Consider the following 22,068-nt stretch of genomic DNA (forward strand, 5'->3'; position numbering starts at 1 on the left):
AGCATCGCTCTCCGGATATCTGAACAAAGTCACATTTTTATGCTGAGGAACATCAGTTGCAGGAGGTTGTTGAACTTCGTTAAAGTCTTGAAGGTACATGTGTGTGTGTGTGTGTGTGTGTGTGCGTGTGTGTCTATGAATGGTGCAACCGTACCTGTCAACATGTGTCTTCAATTCAAAACAATTAAACATCAAGTTCATCTCAAATAATATATATGTGCTTGAAGCAGCACCTGGCCAGCTGGAGGCTGCCGCGGCGCCTGCGTGTGTCGCCTCCTCCTCGCTACCTGTGATGAGTTTCTTATTCTTCCATATTTCCTATTTCACAAACGGCAACACAGATAATAAAATAAGTCATAAAATCCTCAGAAGAGAGCCTCAACGTGAACGACGGCCGGCAGTAAAAGTCACGAATTCGTGATGTTCAGGTGATATTTGGTGGGTGGAGGACTGACACGGTAACACCTCCGTATCTGAGGGACTCCACGTGCTGGCACTCCAGCAGCCTGGCCAGCTCAGTTACCCCTCAGCGGTGGTGGAGGGACGTTACCTCTCTTCCTCTCGCTCTCTCCCTTCGCTCGCTGCATCGACGCTGCGTAGCGGTGCGCGCATGTGTTACGTTATTGTCAAGAGCTGTTTTCAGGATCTCAGTGCTTAGATATGCAGAACTGGTACCGATCTCTTTGATGACCATTTAATATATATATATTTTTTATAATAATTCACAACGACCAGGGATTAATGCACGCAATAAAATATCGAGAGGCAGTTTTGCAACATCATAACGATGAGATGACAGGATGGGATGTAGCTACAGTTCTGGAAGGGTTATTATCTGCCAGGTGGACACACAGTGTACAGTAACCAACAACTTCTGCCACAACAGACGATTAATGGGGAGACGATACGGACTTACCTGCTGCCTCCTCCCTGAACTAAACAAGAAACAGTGATAAACAGGAATATGGAGATCAACAGAGGAACTCAAAAATTAATCCGTTTGGTCTTATTGCCCGTGGTGTTCCTGGCCACCATAACAGGTAAGGACAACACCCAATACCTTTTTTTTATTTCTCTCCCCCATTTTCCGACTAATAACCAAAATAGAGAGACGCCATCATAATTCTTCACTCAAGTGTTCTCCTCGACCCTATTGTGTGTGTGTAGCGATTAATGTCACTCCCTGGTAAGTGTGGCAACTGCTATAACTTGTTGATGAAATAAGTGGTTGCGGATAATTACAGGTGTCAAGGTGGGGAGGAGGAAGGGAGGGTTCCAGTTAGTATTTGTACTTGTGAGAGACAAACTAATGGTGAAGGGTTATCAATTAGGCCAGCGGGACACCTGAACTCTTGTGTCCAGCTGTTGGTGCTCGTCAAGTTTATACACAGCAGCACAGGCAGTCGTCAGGTACTGTCCTTCCCTCAACCCTCTATGTCTGTGAACTTTTCAAGACCGTCCGTAAACTATTTAAACGTCTGTAAACTCTTTAAGGAAAGTCTGTAAACCCTTTCAATTTTGAAAGAAAAAGATTCATATCTTTAAAAAGTTTGTAAACTGCATAGAATTAAAAAAAAAACATGAAAACTTTTGTAAAATACTTAAAAAAAAAGATCGTTTATATCACTTTAAACTGTCCGAAACCTCTGTAAAGATCTTAAAACTTTATAAAGGTCTGTAAACACTACAGAAACTACAATCAACACCCCCTCCCCCGCCAAAAAAACCTGAACTCTTTAAAAAAAATTAACACAGTAAAACAATGATAAATTCTTAAAACGTATCTGTAAACATTGTAAAACATTCTCTAGGTTCCATAAACGCTTGTAAGCATTGTAAAAAAATGAGTCCTGGACTTAATCACACACATTGCTTGACGCGGGGCAAAATCTAAGCTACGATATTAGCAGGTGATTAAGAGTGTAGCTTCCGGCTGTGTCTGTTAAGGTTCACTGACTAGACTGACAGGTCATCTGCCTCAAGCGTTGACCACTAGGGTTTTTCTTTACATTAAAACAACGTTAATCAAATTTTTAACGTGGATATAAAAGTAGAGGTAGAGAGAGAATCGTATAAACGCAGAAAAAGAACAATAACACGAGTTTAATGGAGATAATAAAGTGCAACAGTATAATTCAATAAGGTCGATCATCCACGAGGAGATGGACAGTAATGATGCCCTAATCACTGTGAGAAATATACATTTCTGCAGTTAAATCTACCCCGATAGAGGCACAAATACAGAGATATTAGTGAGTTAACCTTCACCACACAAGGATAATAGTAAACTAACTTTCACCACACAAGGATAATAGTAAACTAACTTTCACCACACAAGGATAATAGTAAACTAACCTTCACCACACAAGGATAATAGTAAACTAACCTTCACCACACAAGGATAATAGCAACTAACTTTCACCACACAAGGATAATAGTAAACTAACTTTCACCACACAAGGATAATAGTAAACTAACTTTCACCACACAAGGATAATAGTAAACTGACGTTCTCCACACATAGATAATAGTAAACTAACTTTCACCACACAAGGATAATAGTAACTAACTTTCACCACACAAGGATAATAGTAAACTGACGTTCTCCACACATAGATAATAGTAAACTAACTTTCACCACACATGGATAATCGTAGGCTAAGTGCTACCATACATGGATGATAATAATTAGCAAACTTTCACCACACGTATATAATCAACACAGAAGAACAGAGACTGATTCTCTCTGTGTTACTACTGATCATATATTCATTGAAGTAATTTGCCACATCTAAATTGCCTGGATACACATGTTTGTGTGGTGACTTACCTATCACTTGCAGGCGTTGGTAGCGTGTGGCGGCTCCCCTGTGAGTATCTGTGGAGTTAATTGAAAAACAAACAAAAAACATTATCAGTTTTGTCTTCGTTCAGTAGAGATATAATGTTTGTTTTTTCAATATTTATTTTTTCTCTGCTTATGGCAGCATAAAATCACAAGTTATAATCAAGATTTCCTTTATTAATTATCGCCGACCTGACGTTTACTTCTCATCCGGCAAAATTCAGGAGAAAACATATAACCAAGAAAGCAAGAAATGAAAAAAATCCACAAAAATCACAAAACTTACATTAAGTTAATCTCCGGAAAATAAAATAAAATAAAAGTAAATACTCTGATAAGTGAAGCATATTATGAACTAATGTATATGTTTGTATTGGTGTTTGTCATTATAATCAAATCACTGGGGCATTTAGCGAGAGAGAGAGAGAGAGAGAGAGAGAGAGAGAGAGAGAGAGAGAGAGAGAGAGAGAGGACTTAAATTTAGCTATGTAAATGGACAGAAAAAATAGAACATTACCCCAGGAGTCAAAAGAGTGACTAGTCTGCCTTTCTGAATATCTTCTAATCTATTTAACAATATTTCTCCCCTTTTTTAATTATCCAATCATACCAAACATTTTTTTTTTATTTATCTACCAATTGATTTTTTCTATATATCAATCAAACTACTAATATATTCTGCTGTATGTCTATTAAGTATTGTTTAACTGTATTGTCAATATTAAGGAAGTGATGGATATCTTCCTTCATTGATGCCTTGGCTGTATTCTCAATGACTCTTGGTTAACGTTTACAGTGACTTTTTGTTTACATTGACTGTTTACGTATAATGTGAATCTCTGTTTACGTTTACAATGACTCTGCTTACGTGTACAGTGAATATTTATGTTTACAATGACTCTGCTTACGTGTACAGTGCTCTTTCTGTTTACATTAATAGTGCCTTCCCTTTTACATTCACAGTGACTCTACGCTTACAGTGACTCATTATGTTTACAAGTACAATAATTCTCTCTGATATGCTTTGACTCTTCAGGTTTACGTGTACAGTGACTCTCTGTTTACAAGTACATTGAATCTCTCTGTTTACGTTTACAGTGACTCTTCGTGTTTACGCTCACGTGACTATTTCGTTTACAGTGACTTTATGTTTACAAGTTCAGTGACTCTCGTTGCTTAGATATGCACTAACTCGCCCCGAATACATGTATTGTACACCTGAACGTAAATATTGAGTCGTCTTCAGTTCATGTTAATTAACTTGTGCTTGACACACGTACACTAAACGTAAAAGTACTGTAGAGAAACGTCTGAACTGAGTCATAACAAGTTTCTGTACACTCACTCGTCCTTGATGCATGTACTGTACACTTAGACGCCTGTACTGACCCATAGTATATGGTCCAGGACACACACACACTGTACACTGAGACTGTACTGGTTCGCCCTAAATGAAAAAGTGAAAGGTGGTCCCATAAGTATGACTGCCCGTTAAGGACAGTGTGGATATATTACAATGTATACTAAGCCGTCAGTACACAAGGAGACAGCATGGCCGGTACTGGTCTCGACCGGTGTCACTTCCCCAAGTTGTAAACTTACTGTAGATACCCATTTACAGCTGGGTGAACTGGGAGCACCCGGGAATCGAAACACCGACCCCTGGAACAGGAGGCGAGCGCTCTCGCCATAGATACATGTACTGTACATAAGAAATACATACAACAGGATCTTGCACTCATTACAGGTAACACAAAACAGGTACAAACTCCCACTCCCTAATTATTCCATTATTACGGCACATTTTTGTGGGCAGTGGGATAAACTTTGTAACGGAACTAATTTAATTAACTTGTTTCCTCGCTGATTAAACTCTGTCCTACACACGAACGAAAATGCCAATTTCAAATGAAACCAGTCGAAAAAAATGCATAGATTGAAACTGCATTGAACGGTGAAATTGATTCTGAGTATTGACGGAGAAACTCAACGGACAAGAGTGGTCGTGTAGAGGAGAGCTGAAGGTGTACAGGAGTGGTCGTGTAGAGGAGTGCTGAAGGTGTACAGGAGTGGTCGTGTAGAGGAGTGCTGAAGGTGTACAGGAGTGGTCGTGTAGAGGAGTGTAGAAGGTGTACAGGAGTGGTCGTGTAGAGGAGTGTAGAAGGTGTACAGGAGTGGTCGTGTAGGGGAGTGTAGAAGGTGTACAGGAGTGGTAGTGTAGAGGAGTGTAGAAGGTGTACAGGAGTGGTCGTGTGGAGGAGGATTGAAGATGTACAGGGAGTTGGGTGTATGGAAGTGTTCAAGGATAGGGATATATGAAGAGGTATTTGCAAGCCTACAAAGACAGGCATGTAAGGAGGTGTCCGGGATTAGGGGTGTATGGAGGTGTACAAGGATTGAGGTATGTAGAGGTGTATTTTAAGGTGTACAATAATTATGTGATGTAAGGCGATGCATTTGAAGGCATCTATAAGAGTAGGGGTCTACAGTATATATCATTGTGAAAGCGCTACTATATTACCTTACGTTTATTTTCCCATTGATCGGCGTTTTTGTTCATCTTGGGGTAAGGGACACAAAATCTTTCTACTGAACTTCCTCCGTCTCCACCAACCATGAGACACCTCAAGCATGCGTATATAATAATAATAATAATAATAATAATAATAATAATAATAATAATAATAAACGGTTTATTAATAGAGTTGCAGCCGGTGGCTGAAAATATACAGACTTACATTTGATTTAGACAATGATATAATATGCATTGAATACATTTACAGGGCTGTACAGTACATAAATCAGGAGTTGTTTATTATTTTAACAATAGATGGGATGGTGCTGTTCTTATATCTATGGGTGCGGGCTCTTATGGGCTGAATTTTGTTGTAGTGGCGGACTGCGCGAGTTGGGTGGGGGGCTGCAGGAGGTGGCGATGGAAAGGGTGGTGCAGTAGTCCCCTGCCAAACCTTTCCAGTGCTTGGTGGTGGAGGTCACTGAGGGATGGCATTTCCAGGGTGGAGAGAGCGTTGGTGTAGCTGGAGTATTCTGCACCGAGCATGATTCTGCAGGCCCTTTTCTGTACCTTCTCTAGCTGACGTTGTTGGGTGGAGTTGAGAGAAGACGACCAGGCTGGTGACGCATATACTGTACCGTTGTCTCATAACCTCAATGTTATTATACGAAAATTACACACACACACACACACACACACACTGAGGCCCTCCACATGGCATCCTGGATATTCTTGTTGCTATAAACCCAGTTTTATGATCCCCCCCTAACTCTCCCCTCCCCCCACCCCTACACGGCAAGTTTTATTTGAGGCGTCGTGATTTTGGTCACCTGGCGACGACTTACTTGAAGAAGGTGATGATGATAAGTCCTTTCTTCTTTCAGGGATATATATATATATATATATATATATATATATATATATATATATACACACACACACGAGTATATATATCCCTGGTCTCCCTACGAGGCACAGAAAAACTTTCTTTTAAGGAGAATACTGTAAATAATGGAATAAAGCAATATAGAGGTAAGAATAGGAAGGAAAACATTAAAATGGGGTGAGGGGGAGGTAGCGAAGACTTTATGTTAGTGTTGTGTCAGTATTCTTGATACACAGCTGCTTGGTGATTGCCGAAGTGGCAGTGTGAGTGTTAATATCAGTATTAGTGTCAGTGATTATTTCAGTGTTTATGTTAGTATTTGTGTCAATGTTAGCGTAAATGTCAGCGCCAGAGTGATTACTACTGTTAAATTCAGTTTATGTATTAGAGATTATTTAAATGACAGTGTCAGAGTTAATGTCAGCATCAGTGTCAGTGGGAAAGGAACAAGTGTTACCATTATTTACCCTTGTTAACAAGTCACTATTTCCTAAAGCCAGAGGCAAAAACAAATGAAAGTAAAAACCAAACAAAATATCGTAGGTACAACAAGCTCCAATTTTCTCAATAATTACTGTTGCCACCCAAGTGTTGTTTATATCCCCGCTGCGCTTTACGATTATCTTTTGTTTTTGTTGGTTGGAGTTATTTTTGCTTGTTTATGTGTTTACGAGATAAATGTTGAAGGTTTCTTTCATTCACTTGTGCTGGGTTTGTATTATACTTCCTGGTTTACGATAAGAAGAATGATATCGGATGCGGTAGAAGTGACGCGCTTAGAGTAAATTATTGGATTAATAAGTATAAAATAAGATGTACTGAAATTAAACTGGTTTGTGGATACGAAAGAAATGTAGGAACGAGAAGTGACGGAGGTTGGCTAAAGTGGTATAGACATATTGAGGGGATAGAAAGTGAAATATTTTTAGGTTAAATTGCGCAAATAAGTAAAGGATGGTAGGAGGGAAACATGATGACTAACGAGATGGAAGGATGGGATGAAGGAAGAACTAGAGATAAGGAGGAATGGATAGCAGCAGGAGTCGTGCATGATAAAGGGACAACGGCGCCAAGAGTTTTATGGAGCATGTCATTGCAGCTAGTAAATATGTGAAGGTGAGTGAGAGGAAATGCTGATAATGTTCTAGATCTCGTCCTCCCCCCCCCCCCCCTGCCCACGACCCCCTCTACCTAGTGGAGAAATGCTCGCAAAATTGAAAATATAAATAGAAGAATTATATATCTAGGCTAAGTTCAAGGAATAAGATACAAATATTCCATGGACGATCCTCATTCTTTTCTCTGAGGCAAAGGGTCTCCTAAACAAAGCCAGTCAGAGGTGGTACACACACACACATATACACACTACATCCTTGACCACCGGAGGGTAAGTCCTACCAGGCGCTGCTGCGCAGCGGCCCCCCCCCCCCCTTGGCTATGTGAGGCCCCATTCCTTAAGTCCCTCTTCCCAACCCATCCTCACCACCGGGATATCAACATAATCAAAAGTTACAATTTCGTTTCGGAAAGAAGTAGGACCAGTGTTGAACAGTAATGAACAGTTTTTAAGCCAGTGAATTCAGCATTAGACAGTACCTTAGTTCTGTGTGTGTGTGTGTGTGTGTGATTCAGTGGTTCTTGTGCTGTGTGTTGGCGAAGGTAAGTGTATAATATTTATAAAGGTGATGGTCAGGTGAGGCGTCGAATGTTGATGATAATGTTGGTGAGTGTTGGTGAAAGAGGTGGTGAACGACCTAAAATAAAGATCATGCCGTAACAAAGGATGTGGTAGTGTTTAAAAAAAAATGGTGATTGTAATAATAATAATAATGTTGTTCTAATTTATTCCCACTAATCGACAGTCCACGATATGTTTATACGGGCACAGAAAGTTCGGAGAGATTTTAGAGTTTTCGTTTCCAAGAGATGGGAGGAATTTTCTCTCGTCTGGAATAGTTTAGTTTGTATGCAAATTGGTGTGAGTTATCTATCTATATATATATATATATATATATATATATATATATATATATATATATATATATATATATATATATATATATATATATATATATATATATATTTATGTATAGAAAGAGAGAGATGTATGTAGATTTAGTTATTTATAACCTTGAGACGCCCACCCCTAGAGTTAAACTTAAAGCTGATTCATCTATCACGCCCACATGATATAATGGTTACCTCTCGTGTTAGAGGTTGACCGGTCCATGGTACACCGAGATGTGAATTAGTTTAAGATGTAGAAGCTGTCACAACCAAACTTTAAGTTAACGAGCTGTATCATCTGTATGAGGCAGTGTCAAGGAATAACCCAAGAAAACCGAACACCTGCACGGGTTAGTCATTACCCCAGAACACGACTCGCAAATTCATTAACACTCAGGTTTCCAATTACTACTGGGTAGACAGGCAAATTACGCAAAGAAACTTGCTTATAGTGTCACTCTGCCTGGGGATAGAACCAAGGACAACTCGGTTGTGAGGCGAGAATGTTGTCCCCTTAAACCACAGATAGTCTCTCTTTCTATCACACACACACACACACACAGTCTCTCAGAAGACTTAAAAAAATCAGCAGGTGTAGAACATTAGATATCGAAGTACTTGGGTACGTCTGACTGTCTTGGTGTTGCTAAGTTCTGGGAAATCATGTGAAGTGTTGGGGAATGATGGGAAATGTTCAAGGGTGGTGGGTATTTGGGGGAGTTCTTAGAGAGGTGTTGTCGAGTAGTAGGGACTCGTGAAATGTTGGAGTTTGTTAGGAATATTAGGGGGTGTTGGAAATTGCGAGGGAGTATTTAGGAAAGTTGGAGGGTGTTAGAGAGAGTTGATTAGTGTTGAGGAGTATTGGGTAGAGCTCGGGAATGTTGATTAGCATTGAAGAGTGATGGAGCATAACTGAAGAGAGTTAAAGTGTGTTGGAGAATAATGAGGAGTGTTGGAGGTGTGCCTAATGAATGTTGAAATGTGTTGGAGAGTGTTAAAAAGTATTAAGGAGTGTTGGAGAATGATGAGTGAAGAGAAGTGTTGGGCAGATATGATGAGAGTTTTGGTGTATTAGAGAACGTTAAATCTTTCTGTATAGGATTACAAGAGGCTTTATAAACCTTTAACAAAAAAACATGGAGAGTTAACAGGAAGGTGAGCCTTCGATGACAAGTTAAAATATTAACATAAGCTTCAAATTATCATTAATCACACCTTAGAAAAACGAAAGATCAAAAGAAAGTGTCGAGGCAGAATAGAGTTATACCCGATATCTTGTTATCCAGAACCTTGTTAACCCACAAACCTAATTAACCACAGAATCAAAATTTGGATATTTATGGTTAATATAATCGCTAATTTGTAAGTTATGAGAGGACGAGCAAAAATAATATAGATTTGAAGCATAAACACTGATTGAATTTATTCTCGACGGGCATTTAATAACAGCGAGTAAATCGTGGATATTTTCCCCACTTTTGGATAGTATCTGCTGGAGCCTGGCTGATATGTAGACTCCTGAGGTTGTGGATAAGACTTACTGAGATTGCAAATAAATAGTTTAGTAAAATGTTCTTAAATTGAAGGTCAGAGATTAAACATTCAGTTGAGAAAATTTGGAGCTTGATATCTACAAAAGACAAAATTCACAGTGCATGATATATTGAGATATGCAGTAATTGAATTTCAATGTCTGGTCATGTGTAAAGGGGCTAGGGTAAAGAAACAGCTTATTACTTTTTATGAGGAAATTATATTATCTTAAGTCAATAATATGATGTTAAACGAGACATACCGCACTCAGTGAAAAATTAATGAATATTAAAAATTACAGTTATGGTACAAATAAGTAAAAGGTCAATAAGAATGTATGTCTTCCAAATTATACACCTTAATTTTTATACACAGACACACTATAGATGTCGTACTTACACACACAAACACACACACTAATACTACTACTGTACTTTGCTGACACTCGGAATCGAGTATGACGATCATCCAGCTGTGATAGAATGATACGAGCTATTAGGGATGTCACCTAGGTTGGTTACTTTTGAGGTGACAAAAGAGGCCGATACGAGACCAGCAGGGTCGTAAACATTCGTTGCACATGTGGAGGGCTGCATCTAGTGCGAGAGGGTCTGTGGCAGTGTCTTTCCGGCGTTGGCGCTTGTCTGCCTCGGCTTGCAGTCGGGCTAACTCGAAAGTATTGACACCTTCTCGGGGTGTGCTTCTCCAAGCGTTACAATGTGGAGTAATCGACTCCCAGGTGAGGGGGTCGATTTGGCACTTTTTGAGGTTTGTCTTAAGACTATGCTTATACCTTTTCAATTGGCCGCCGGCGTTACGTTTACTATTCGTTAGGTGACTGTGAAGTAGCTGCTTTGACAGTCTCCTGTCGTCCATGCGGGTAACAGTTGGTGTCAGCAAAAATACTGGCATTTGTTCTCTTGTCTTCCCAGCAAACTCGGAGGATGGAACGTAGACTAGGTTGGTGAAAGTTTTCAAGTGCCTTGAGGTGCTTCCTGTATGTGACCCAAGTCTCACTGCCATATTGCAGGGTGGGGAGGACCACTGCCTGATATACATGCAGCTTTGTAGATAATTTCAGCTTCCTACAGCTGAAGACATGGTTTTGAAGTCCGCCAAATTCCTGAGATGCACATCTGATCCAGTGCTGAATCTCTTTATCGATGTCTGCGGTGGTAGACAGGTAGGAGCCAAGATACCCAAAGTGGGTAACATTAGAGAGGGTAGTACCGTTAAGCTGGATGGATGGTGGAGGTGTGTCTGAACCTTGGGTAGGTTGAAAGAGAATCCGAGTTTTAAGTACATTCACCTCAAGGCCGAAGTGCACATACACATCTGTGTAGATGCTTAGGATCTCCTGTAGGTCGTGTTCAGCGTGAGCAACAAGGGTGAGGTCGTCTGCATACTGAAGCTCAGTAATGGAAGCTGCCGACACCTATGTTCTTGCCTGGAGTCGTCTTATGTTGAAAAGACCCCCCTTCACCCGGTACTAAATTGGCACTGGCACTGGTAAGGAAGGCGGCCAAGAAAATGGAAAAGAAAGTTGGTGCCAGTACACACCCTTGTTTAGCCCCTGTTTAGATGGAAAATAACTCAGACTGGGTACCATTGTGCAGGACACTGCCGTTCATGCAATCGTAGAGTTGCTTCACAAGGGCGATGAATTTTGGTGGGCAGCCAAAATGGCTGAGGGTCCACCAGAGGGTTTCCATTTTGACCGAGTGTAAGGTCTTGGTTAGGTCGACAAAAGCCCAGTAAAGGTCACGACGTTATTCTCTGCACTTTTTCTGTATGTGGCTGGCAGCAAAGGTCATGTCAGTGGTGCCACGTGATGGTCTAAAATCACATTGAGATTATGGGACGTAGTTTTCCGCCCCCAGGAAAAAGTCTGTTTAGGAGGACTTGGGAGATAATCTTGCCAGCTACGGAGAACAGCAAGATCCCTCTGTAGTTGGCACAGCCTGACAGGTTTCCCTTGTTCTTATAAATATTGATGATGGAGGCGTTTTTAAGAGCTTTGGGCATTTCCTCCTCTTCCCATATATTCTCCAGGAGGGAGACTAGAGACGGCTGGTAAGTAAAGGTTCTCCTGCTTTATACACCTCGGCTGGAATTCCATCAGGCCCTGAGGCTTTGTTATTTTTCATCTGTTTGATTGCAGTAGCTACCTCATCCAGGGATGGAGGATAGCCGAGATGGGTCACCTCAAGATGGTGAGGGACTTGCTGGTTAGTCAGGACATCCTTCTTCGTCTTCAATTAGGGAGTTACCGTCGGATGAGCGGAGGGCGGCTGTGCCATGAGTGATTGGCCCATAAAACGTTTTAGTAGAATTGAAAATTCGCACTTCTTGTGTTGGTTTGCAAGTTTTTGCGTTTCACATGCTTTATTTTTAAGCCAGTCGTTCTTTAATCTGGGAAATTCTCGTTGGGACGCCACTTTCTTTTTGCAGAAGGTATTAGCTTTGGTCAGCCAGTCAGTTAAAGCAACACGTTTCTCATAGACGAGCACATTGTTTTCCGGGTCATTTTCATCAAACCAGTCCCGGTGTATTCTTTCGATCTGGCAGAAGGTCTCTCTGTGAGGTTTTGTCACGACAGTGTCGAGAATACCCCATTCGGCACTGGGATTTTGGTTGTTTGTTGTCGGGCTGTTCATCAGCTCATTTTCGAGTGTTAAAATCTCTTCTGGAGGCTTGTTCCTTCACCGTTTTGGGGCGAGGTGAAGTGAGAGCTTGGCTCTGACGAGCCGATGATCAGTGTCGCAGTGGTCTGAGCCACGCCTGGCTCGGGTGCGCGCGCACACACACACACACAGAGGTGCCAAAAAGATTATCGTCACAAATCTGTAATCTCAGATTATGACACCTTAAAATCTCTTTGTAAAATAATTGATATAATTCAGAATGATTAAGAGGTTAAGAATGTATCGATCGTAAAGTTTACGTGTGTCATACAGGGCGTTCGTGCCGTAGGAAGTCTCACACGGTACCTCCGTATATTGTTACGGTGTAAACATTTTTGACCTATTTTATCACGCGACTGAGAAAACTTTTTTCCTTCGACGTTGCGTTCCTGATGGTTGTTATCTTTGTTCTGAGTGTTGTTGGATGCACTCTCATAGTCACTGGTAGTAGTTAGATATTTACTGGTTGTACTCTGATAGTCACTGGTTGTACTCTGATAGTCACTGGTTGTACTCTGATAGTCACTGGCTGTACTCAGATAGTTACTGGATGTACTCTTATTGTCACTGGTTGTACTCAGATAATAATAATAATGGATGTCCCTCGAAATCGAGGATGGTTGGCCCTAGGGCCACCTAGGCACGAATTTGTTTAAGGTGTAGTAGCTGTCGTCAACACAACGGCCACACCCCACGTTAACGAGCAGCATGACCCAGTGTCTAGGAATAGTCCGCGAAGACTGGACAACTCGCTTACAGCCCTGGCTAACCATTAACCCGGAGCACAATTCGCAAATCGATTAACATTCAGGTCAACAATTGTTGCTGGGTAGACAGGCATCTGGCGTAAGGAAACTTGCCAATAGTTTCACCCTGCCCGGGGATCGATTCCAGGTCCACTCACTTGCAAGGCGAGCATGCTGACCATTACATCACAGGTCGCCTGCACTCAGATAGTCACTGGATGTACTCTGATAGTCAGTGGTGTGCTCTGATAGTCAATGTTTGTGCTCTGATAGTCACTGGTTGTACTGAGATAGTCACTGGTTGTACTCTGATAGTCACTGGTTGTGTCCTGATCTACCTGTGCCATTTACCATTACCGACTCATTTCATCTGATTAACGAGTGTAATTTGGGCGTCAATTTGAGGATCTGATGACACAGCGAGCACATCAGTGTTAATTACACGTGTGTGTGTGAGAGAGAGAGAGAGAGAGAGAGAGAGAGAGAGAGAGAGAGAGTATTTGCGTGTGTGTGTGTGTAAGTTTTTGTTCAGCTGTTAATGTTGGACCATTACACTACAGCAGGTGCCAAAAGGCCATTACAGTACACTGCAGATCAATGACACTCATTAACTACGTGCAAGAAGATGGCATTATGTGGTATATCATAATTATCATAGTCTATTATTTACCGTCATTAGTCATTGGTTATTTTTGTAGATTTATTCATTCATGAAAATACTCCTGCAGTTACTCACCACCAACGTAACCAACATGACGTTAGTACAGGCATACTTTATTAATGTACAAGATTCAACCAGTAAAATATACGTAGGGTAATTTCTGACCAAGTTAAAATAATGTTTTTTTTTAATTGTCTACAATAAATTATTCAATACAATACTCCACAACCATTCATTACCAACACAACACTATCAGTCGTTTTCATTGTGTAATAATCATTCATATAAATGCTACGACAATCATTCATTATCATATTACCACAAATATGACAATTCAACATTCATAAGCCCTCATAATTAATTCAATACAAAGTCATAATTTAATGAAAATACTCGGCAATTAGGCCCTAATAGGGAATTATACTAATATAGAGTAATAGAGAACACTAAAATACAATCAAAACTCGGCAGTGAGTTAAGGAAAACCTGTCATGATAACACAAAATCATTGTAGCATATTACCATGATTATACAGTGCCAACTTAACAGTGTCATGATAATACAGTGCCAATATAACACAGTGTCATGATAATGCAGTGCCAACATAAGTGTCATGATAATACAGTGCCAACATAGCAGTGTCATGATAATGCAGTGCCAACATAACAGTGTCATGATTATGCAGTGCCAACATAACAGTGTCATGATAATGCAGTGCCAACATAAGTGTCATGATAATGCAGTGCCAACATAACACACTGTCATGATAATGCAGTACCAACATAACAGTGTCATGATAATGCAATGCCAATATAATACTGTGCCAAGATAACACAGTTCCATGATAACTCAGGAGCAAGATAACACAGTCACTATAACACATTATCATGAAAATAAAGTTCCATGATAACACAGTGCAATGATAGCACAGTGCTAAGATAATACCACATTGACATGATAAATAGTGTAATGCAAAGATAACACCGTGCCAAAATATGGTGATATCTTAACACAGTGTAATGATAACATAATAACCAAAATAACAGATGCAATATAACGCAGTGTCAAGGGAACATATTGCCAAGATAACACAGTGTCAATATAACATAGTGCCAGTATAACACAGTACTAGTATAACACAGTGTCATGGTAGCACAGTGCAAGATATACAGTATCATCATAACACAGTGCAAGATGTACAGTGCCAAAATAGCACAGTTCAAAGATAATTAAGTGCCAAGATAACACATTAACAAAGTAAAACACTGTGCCAAGGTAAACATTACCAATAAAATACAATGCCCTGATAATATAGTGCCATGTTAACACAATGCCCTGGTAACACAGTGCCATGATAACACAATGCCCTGATAACACCGGGCCATATTAACACAATGCCCTGATAACACAGTGCCATGTTAACACAATGCCCTGATAACACAGTGCTATGATAACACAATGCCATAATAACAGTGCCATGTTAACACAATGCCATAATAACAGTGCCATGTTAACACAGTGCCATAATAACACAGTGCCATGTTAACACAATGCCATAATAACAGTGCCATGTTAACACAGTGCCATAATAACACAGGGCCATGTTAACACAATGCCATAATAACACAGGGCCATGTTAACATAAATGCCATAATAACAGTGCCATGATAACACAATGCCATAATAACACAGGGCCAAGTGTTAACACAATGCCATAATAACAGTGCCATGTTAACACAATGCCATAATAACATAGGCCATGTTAACACAATGCCATACAACACAGGGCCATGTTAACAATGCTATAAATAAATACAGTGCCATGTTAACACAATGCTATAATAATAGTGCTATGATAACACAATGCTATAATAATATGTGGGCCGTTAATACAATGCTATAATACAGTGCCATGTTAACACAATGCCATACACAGTGCCGGGCGATAACACAATGCCATAATACAGGGTCAAGTTAACACAATGCCATAATAATAACACAGGCCGTTAACACAATGCCATAATAATAACAGTGCCATATTAACACAATGCCCTGATAACATGAAAATATAAGAATACAATGCCCTGATAACACAGGCCAGTTAACAATGCTATAATAACACATGGTGCCATGTTAACACAATGCCATAATAACAGTGCCATGATAACACAATGCTATACAACACAGGGCCATGTTAACACACATAATAACACAGGGCCATGTTAATACGTTATAATAACACAGTGCCATGTTAACACAATGCCATAATAACACAGGCCATGTTAACAATGTTATAATAACACAGGCCATGTTAACACAATGCCACAATAACAGTGCCATGTTAACACAATGCCATAATAATAGTGCCAAGGATAACACAATACAATAATAAGTGCCAGATAATACCATATAATAACCGTGCTTATGCTAACATTAATGCCATAATAACATGGAAATGGCGTTAACAATGCCCTGATAACACAGTGCCATGATAACACAATGCCATAATAGCTGTTTCATGTTAACACAACACATAATAATAGTGCCATGTTAACACAATGCCATAATAACATGCCATGTTAACACAATGCCATAATAACAGTGCTAAGGCTAACACAATGCCATAATAACACAGGGCCATAAGTAACACAATGCCCTGATAACACAGTGCCATATACATTATAATAACAGTGCCAAGGTTAACACAATGCTATAATAAGAAAATAAGGTTAACATAATGCCATAATAACAGTGCCATGTTAACACAATGCCATAATAACAGTGCCATGTTAACACACGCAATAACAGGGCCATAAGCAATACAATGTCTCTGATAACACAAGTGCCATGATAAACACACAATGCTATAATAACAGCTATGTTAACAATGCCATAATAACAGTGCCATGTTAACACAATGCCATATTAACACAGTGCCATGTTAACACAATGCCATAATAACAGCTATGTTAACACAATGCCATAATAACACAGGGCCATAAGTTACAACACAATGCCTGATAACACAGTTAAGGATACGCAATGCCATAATAACAGTGCTATGTTAACACAATGCTATAATAACAGTGCCATGTTAACACAACAAACAGTAATAATATGCTGAAAGTTAACACAATGCCATAATAACACAGGGCCATGTTAACACAATGCCATAATAACACAGGGCCATGTTAACACAAATATAATAACACAGGGCCATGTTAACACAATGCCATAATAACAGTGCTTAGCGTTAACACAATGTTATAATAATAGTGCCATGTTAACACAATGCCATAATAACAGTGCCATGTTAACACAATACTATAATAACAGTGCTAAGGATAACACAATGCCATAATAACAGTGCCATGTTAACACAATGCCATAATAACACAGGCCAAGGCCACAATGCCATAATAACACAGGCCATGTTAGCACAATGTTATAATAACAGTGCCATGTTAACACAAATGCCATAATAACAGTGCCATGTTAACACAATGCTATAACAGTGCTATGTTAACACAATGCTATAACAGTGCCATGATAAACATAGCTATAATAACACAGCTGTTAACACAGTGCTATAATAACACAGGGCCATAAGTTAACACAATGCCCTATAATAACACAGGGCCATGTTAACACAATGCCATAATAACACAGTGCCATGTTAACACAGTGCCATAATAACACAGGCCATGTTAACACAGTGCCATAATAACACAGGGCCATGCTAACACAATGCCATAATAACAGTGCTATGTTAACACAGTGCCATAATAACACAGGCCATGTTAACACAGTGCCATAATAACACAGGGCCATGCTAACACAATGCCATAATAACACAGGCCATGTTAACACAATGCTACAACAACACAGGGCCATAAGTTAACACAATGCCATAATAACATGGTGCCATGTTAACATGAAAATGGCAAATAACACAGAAAATATGTTAACACAATGCCATAATACGGTGCCATGTTAACACAATGCCATAATAACATATGCCAGCGATAATGCATGCCATAATAACACAGTGCCAAGCGTTAACACAATGCCATAATAAATACGCAGCCATGCTAACACAGCGCCCCTAATAACAGGCCATGTTAACACAATGCCATAATAACACAGTGCGCCATGTTACCATAATGCCATAATACGATACAGGGCCATGCAATAATGCCCCAATATTAGGGCCATGTTAACACAATGCCATAATAATGACAGGCCATAACACAATGCCCTAATAACACAGGGCCATGTTAACACAATGCCATAATACCATGCGCTATGTTAACACCGCCATAATAACAGGTAGCCATGTTGGGCACAACAATGCCCTAAATAAATACAGGGCCATAAGCACACAATGCCATAATAACACTGTGCCATGTTAACACAATGCCCTAATAACACAGGGCCACAAGCACACAATGCCATACAACATGCGGGGCCATGTTAACAATAAATATAACACAGGGTCAACTTAACACAATGCCATAATAACACAGGGCCAAGGCGTTACACACAATATAATAACAGTGCTATGTTACAATGCTATAATAACACAGGGCCAAGTGTTAACACAATGCTATAACACAGCCATGTTAACACAATGCCATAATAACACAGGGCCAAGTGTTAGCTACAATGCCATAGTAACACAGGGCCATACAACATAATGCTATAGCACAGTGCCATGTTAACACAGCCACCATACATAAATACAGGCCACAGTGCCATAATAACACAGGCCAGCAAGTAACACAATGCCATATTTAACACAGGTAAAATATGCTAACACAGTGCCTAATAACACAGGCCGCTAACACAATGCCATAATAACAGTGCCATGTTAACAAAATGCCGCTATAATAACACAGGCCATGTTAACACAATGCCATAATAACACAGGCCAGCGTTAACACAATGCAAGCCATAATAACAGTGCCATGCACACAATGCCATACAACACAGGCCAGGCACAATGCCATAATAACACAGTGCCGCTAATAATGCTAATAACCGGGGCCATGTTAACAAAAATATAACACAGGGTCAACTTAACACAATGCCATAATAACACAGGGCCATGTTAACACAATATAATAACAGTGCCATGTTACAATGCCATAATAACACAGGGCCATGTTAACACAATGCTATAACACAGCCATGTTAACACAATGCCATAATAACACAGGGCCATGTTAACACAATGCCATAGTAACACAGGGCCATAAACACAATGCCATAACAGTGCCATGTTAACACACACAGTGCCATAATAACACAGGGCCATGTTAACACAATGCCATAATAACACAGGTGTTAACACAGTGCCTAATAACACAGGCCGTTAACACAATGCCATAATAACAGTGCCATGTTAACACAATGCCATAATAACACAGGCCATGTTAACACAATGCCATAATAACACAGGCCATGTTAACACAATGCCATAATAACAGTGCCATGTACACAATGCCATAAAACACAGGCCATGCACAATGCCATAATAACACAGTGCCGTTAACAATGCTAATAACACAGGCCACACAATGCCATAATAACAGCCACGCCATATAACACAGGCCATGTTAACTGCCATAATAACGCATGTTAACACAATGCCATAATAACACAGGCCATGTTAAATGCCATAATAACACAGTGCCATGTTAACAATGCTATAATAACATAGGGCCATGTTAACACACCATAATAACATTAAATGTTAACACAGTGCCATAACAGCCATGTTAACACAATGCCATAATAACACAGGGATGTTAACACAATGCCATAATAAAGAGAACACAATGCCATAATAACAGCTATGTTAACACAATGCCATAATAACACAGGGCCATGTTAACACAATGCCATAATAACACAGTGCCATGTTAACAATGCTATAATAACACAGGGCCATGTTAACACAATGCCATAATAACAGTGCCATGTTAACTAATGCCATAATAACACAGGGCCATGTTAACACAATGCCATAATAACAGGGCCATGTTACCAATGCAATAACACAGGGTCAAGTTAACACAATGCCATAATAACAGCCATGTTAACAATGCTATAATACAGTGTTAACACAGCCATAACAGTGCATGTTAACACAATGCCATAACGTTAATGCCATAACACTAAGTTAACAAATGCCAACACAGGGTCAAGTTAACACAATGCCATAATAACAGTGTTAACAGTGCCATACAGGCCAGACACAATGCATAATAACACAGGCCATGTTAACACAATGCCATAATAACACAGGGCATGTTAACACAATGCCATAATAACACAGGGCCATGTTAACACAATGCCATAATAACACACAAGCACAATGCCATAATAACACAGGGCCATGTAACACATGCCAATAACACAGCCATGTTAACACAATGCCATAAACACAGTTAACACAATGCCATAATAACACAGGCATAATAATGCCATAATAACAGTGATGTTAACATATGCCATAATAACGCTGGGCCATGTTAACACAATGCCATAATAACACAGGGCCATGTTAACACAATGCCATAATAACACAGGGTCAAGACATGGCCATGTTAACACAATGCCATAATAAACAGGGTCGTTAACACAGTGCCATAACATAAATTTAACACAATGCCATAATAACAGGCATGTTACACAATGCCATAATACACAGGGTCAAGTTAACACAATGCCATAATAACACAGGGTCAAGTTAACACAATGCCATAATAACAGTGCCAGCACAATGCCATAATAACACAGGGCCATGTTAACACAATGCCATAATAACACACAGGCCATGTAACACAATGCCATAATAACAGGGCCATGTTAACAATGCTATAATAACACAGGCCATAAGCAAACAATGCCATAATACACAGGGCCATGTTAACACAATGCCATATACAGGGCCATGTTAACACAATGCCATAATAACACAGGGCAAGTACAATGCCATAATAACACAGGGTCAAGTTAACACAATGCCATAATAACACAGGCCAAACAATGCATATAACAAGGCCATGTTAACACAATGCCATAATAACACAGGTTAACACAATGCCATAATAACAGTGCCATGTTAACACAATGCCATAATAACACAGGGCCATGTTACACAATGCCATAATAACACAGCCGTTAACAATGCCATAATAACACAGTGCTGTTAACAATGCATAACACAGGCCATAATAACACAAGGGCCATGTTAACACAATGCCATAATAACACAGTGCCATGTTAACACAATGCCATAATAACACAGGGCCATGTTAACACAATGCCATAATAGCACAGTGCCATGTTAACAATGCTATAATAACACAGGGCCATGTTAACACAATGCCATAATAACACAGGGCCATGTTAACACAATGCCATAATAACACAATTTGCCATCATTAACAATGCTATAATAACTTGAGACCATGTTAACACAATGCCATAATAACACAGGGCCATGTTAACAATGCCATAATAACACAGGGCCATGTTAACACAATGCCATAACACAGAGGTCAAGTTAACACAATGCCATAATAACAGTGCCATGTTAACACAATGCCATAATAACACAGGGCCATGTTAACACAATGCCATAATAACACAGTACCATGTTAACAATGCTATAACACAGGGCCATGTTAACACAATGCCATAACATAACACAGGGCCATGTTAACACAGTGCATAATAACACAGGGTCAAGTTAACACAATGCCACAACAACACGGGCCATGTTAACACAATGCCATAACACAGGGCCATGTTAACACAGTGCCATAATAACACAGGGCCATGTTAACACAATGCCATAATAACACAGGGCCATGTTAACACAATGCCATAATAACACAAGTCAAGTTGCTGATATAATAACAGTGCCATGTTAACACAATGCCATAATAACACAGGGCCATGTTAACACAATGCCATAATAACACAGTGCCATGTTAACAATGCCATAATAACAGTGCCATATTAACACAATGCCATAATAACACAGGGCCATGTTAACACAGTGCCATAATAACACAAGGTATGTTAACACAATGCCATAATAACACAGGGCCATGGTAACACAATGCCATAATAACAGTGCCATGTTAACACAGTGCCATAATAACACAGGGCCATGTTA

The 22,068-nt window shown here is 39.8% G+C and overlaps 1 protein-coding gene across 2 annotated transcripts in view; it reads left to right on the forward strand.

Moving 5' to 3' along the window:
* Positions 1–541: 541 nt before the first annotated feature.
* The window catches only part of LOC121864114, a 117,645-nt gene continuing 96,118 nt past the window's right edge, over positions 542–22,068 (forward strand). For both annotated transcript variants that reach the window (XM_042363028.1, XM_042363029.1), the window contains exon 1: positions 542–1,040. In XM_042363028.1, the coding sequence (XP_042218962.1) occupies positions 965–1,040 (76 nt within the window). In that variant the 5' untranslated portion in view covers positions 542–964. The remainder of the gene's footprint in view (positions 1,041–22,068) is intronic.

This window comes from Homarus americanus, unplaced genomic scaffold (genome assembly GCF_018991925.1).
Source record: "Homarus americanus isolate GMGI-L3 unplaced genomic scaffold, GMGI_Hamer_2.0 scaffold26351, whole genome shotgun sequence".
In the NCBI taxonomy this organism is placed as follows: Eukaryota; Metazoa; Arthropoda; class Malacostraca; order Decapoda; family Nephropidae; genus Homarus; species Homarus americanus.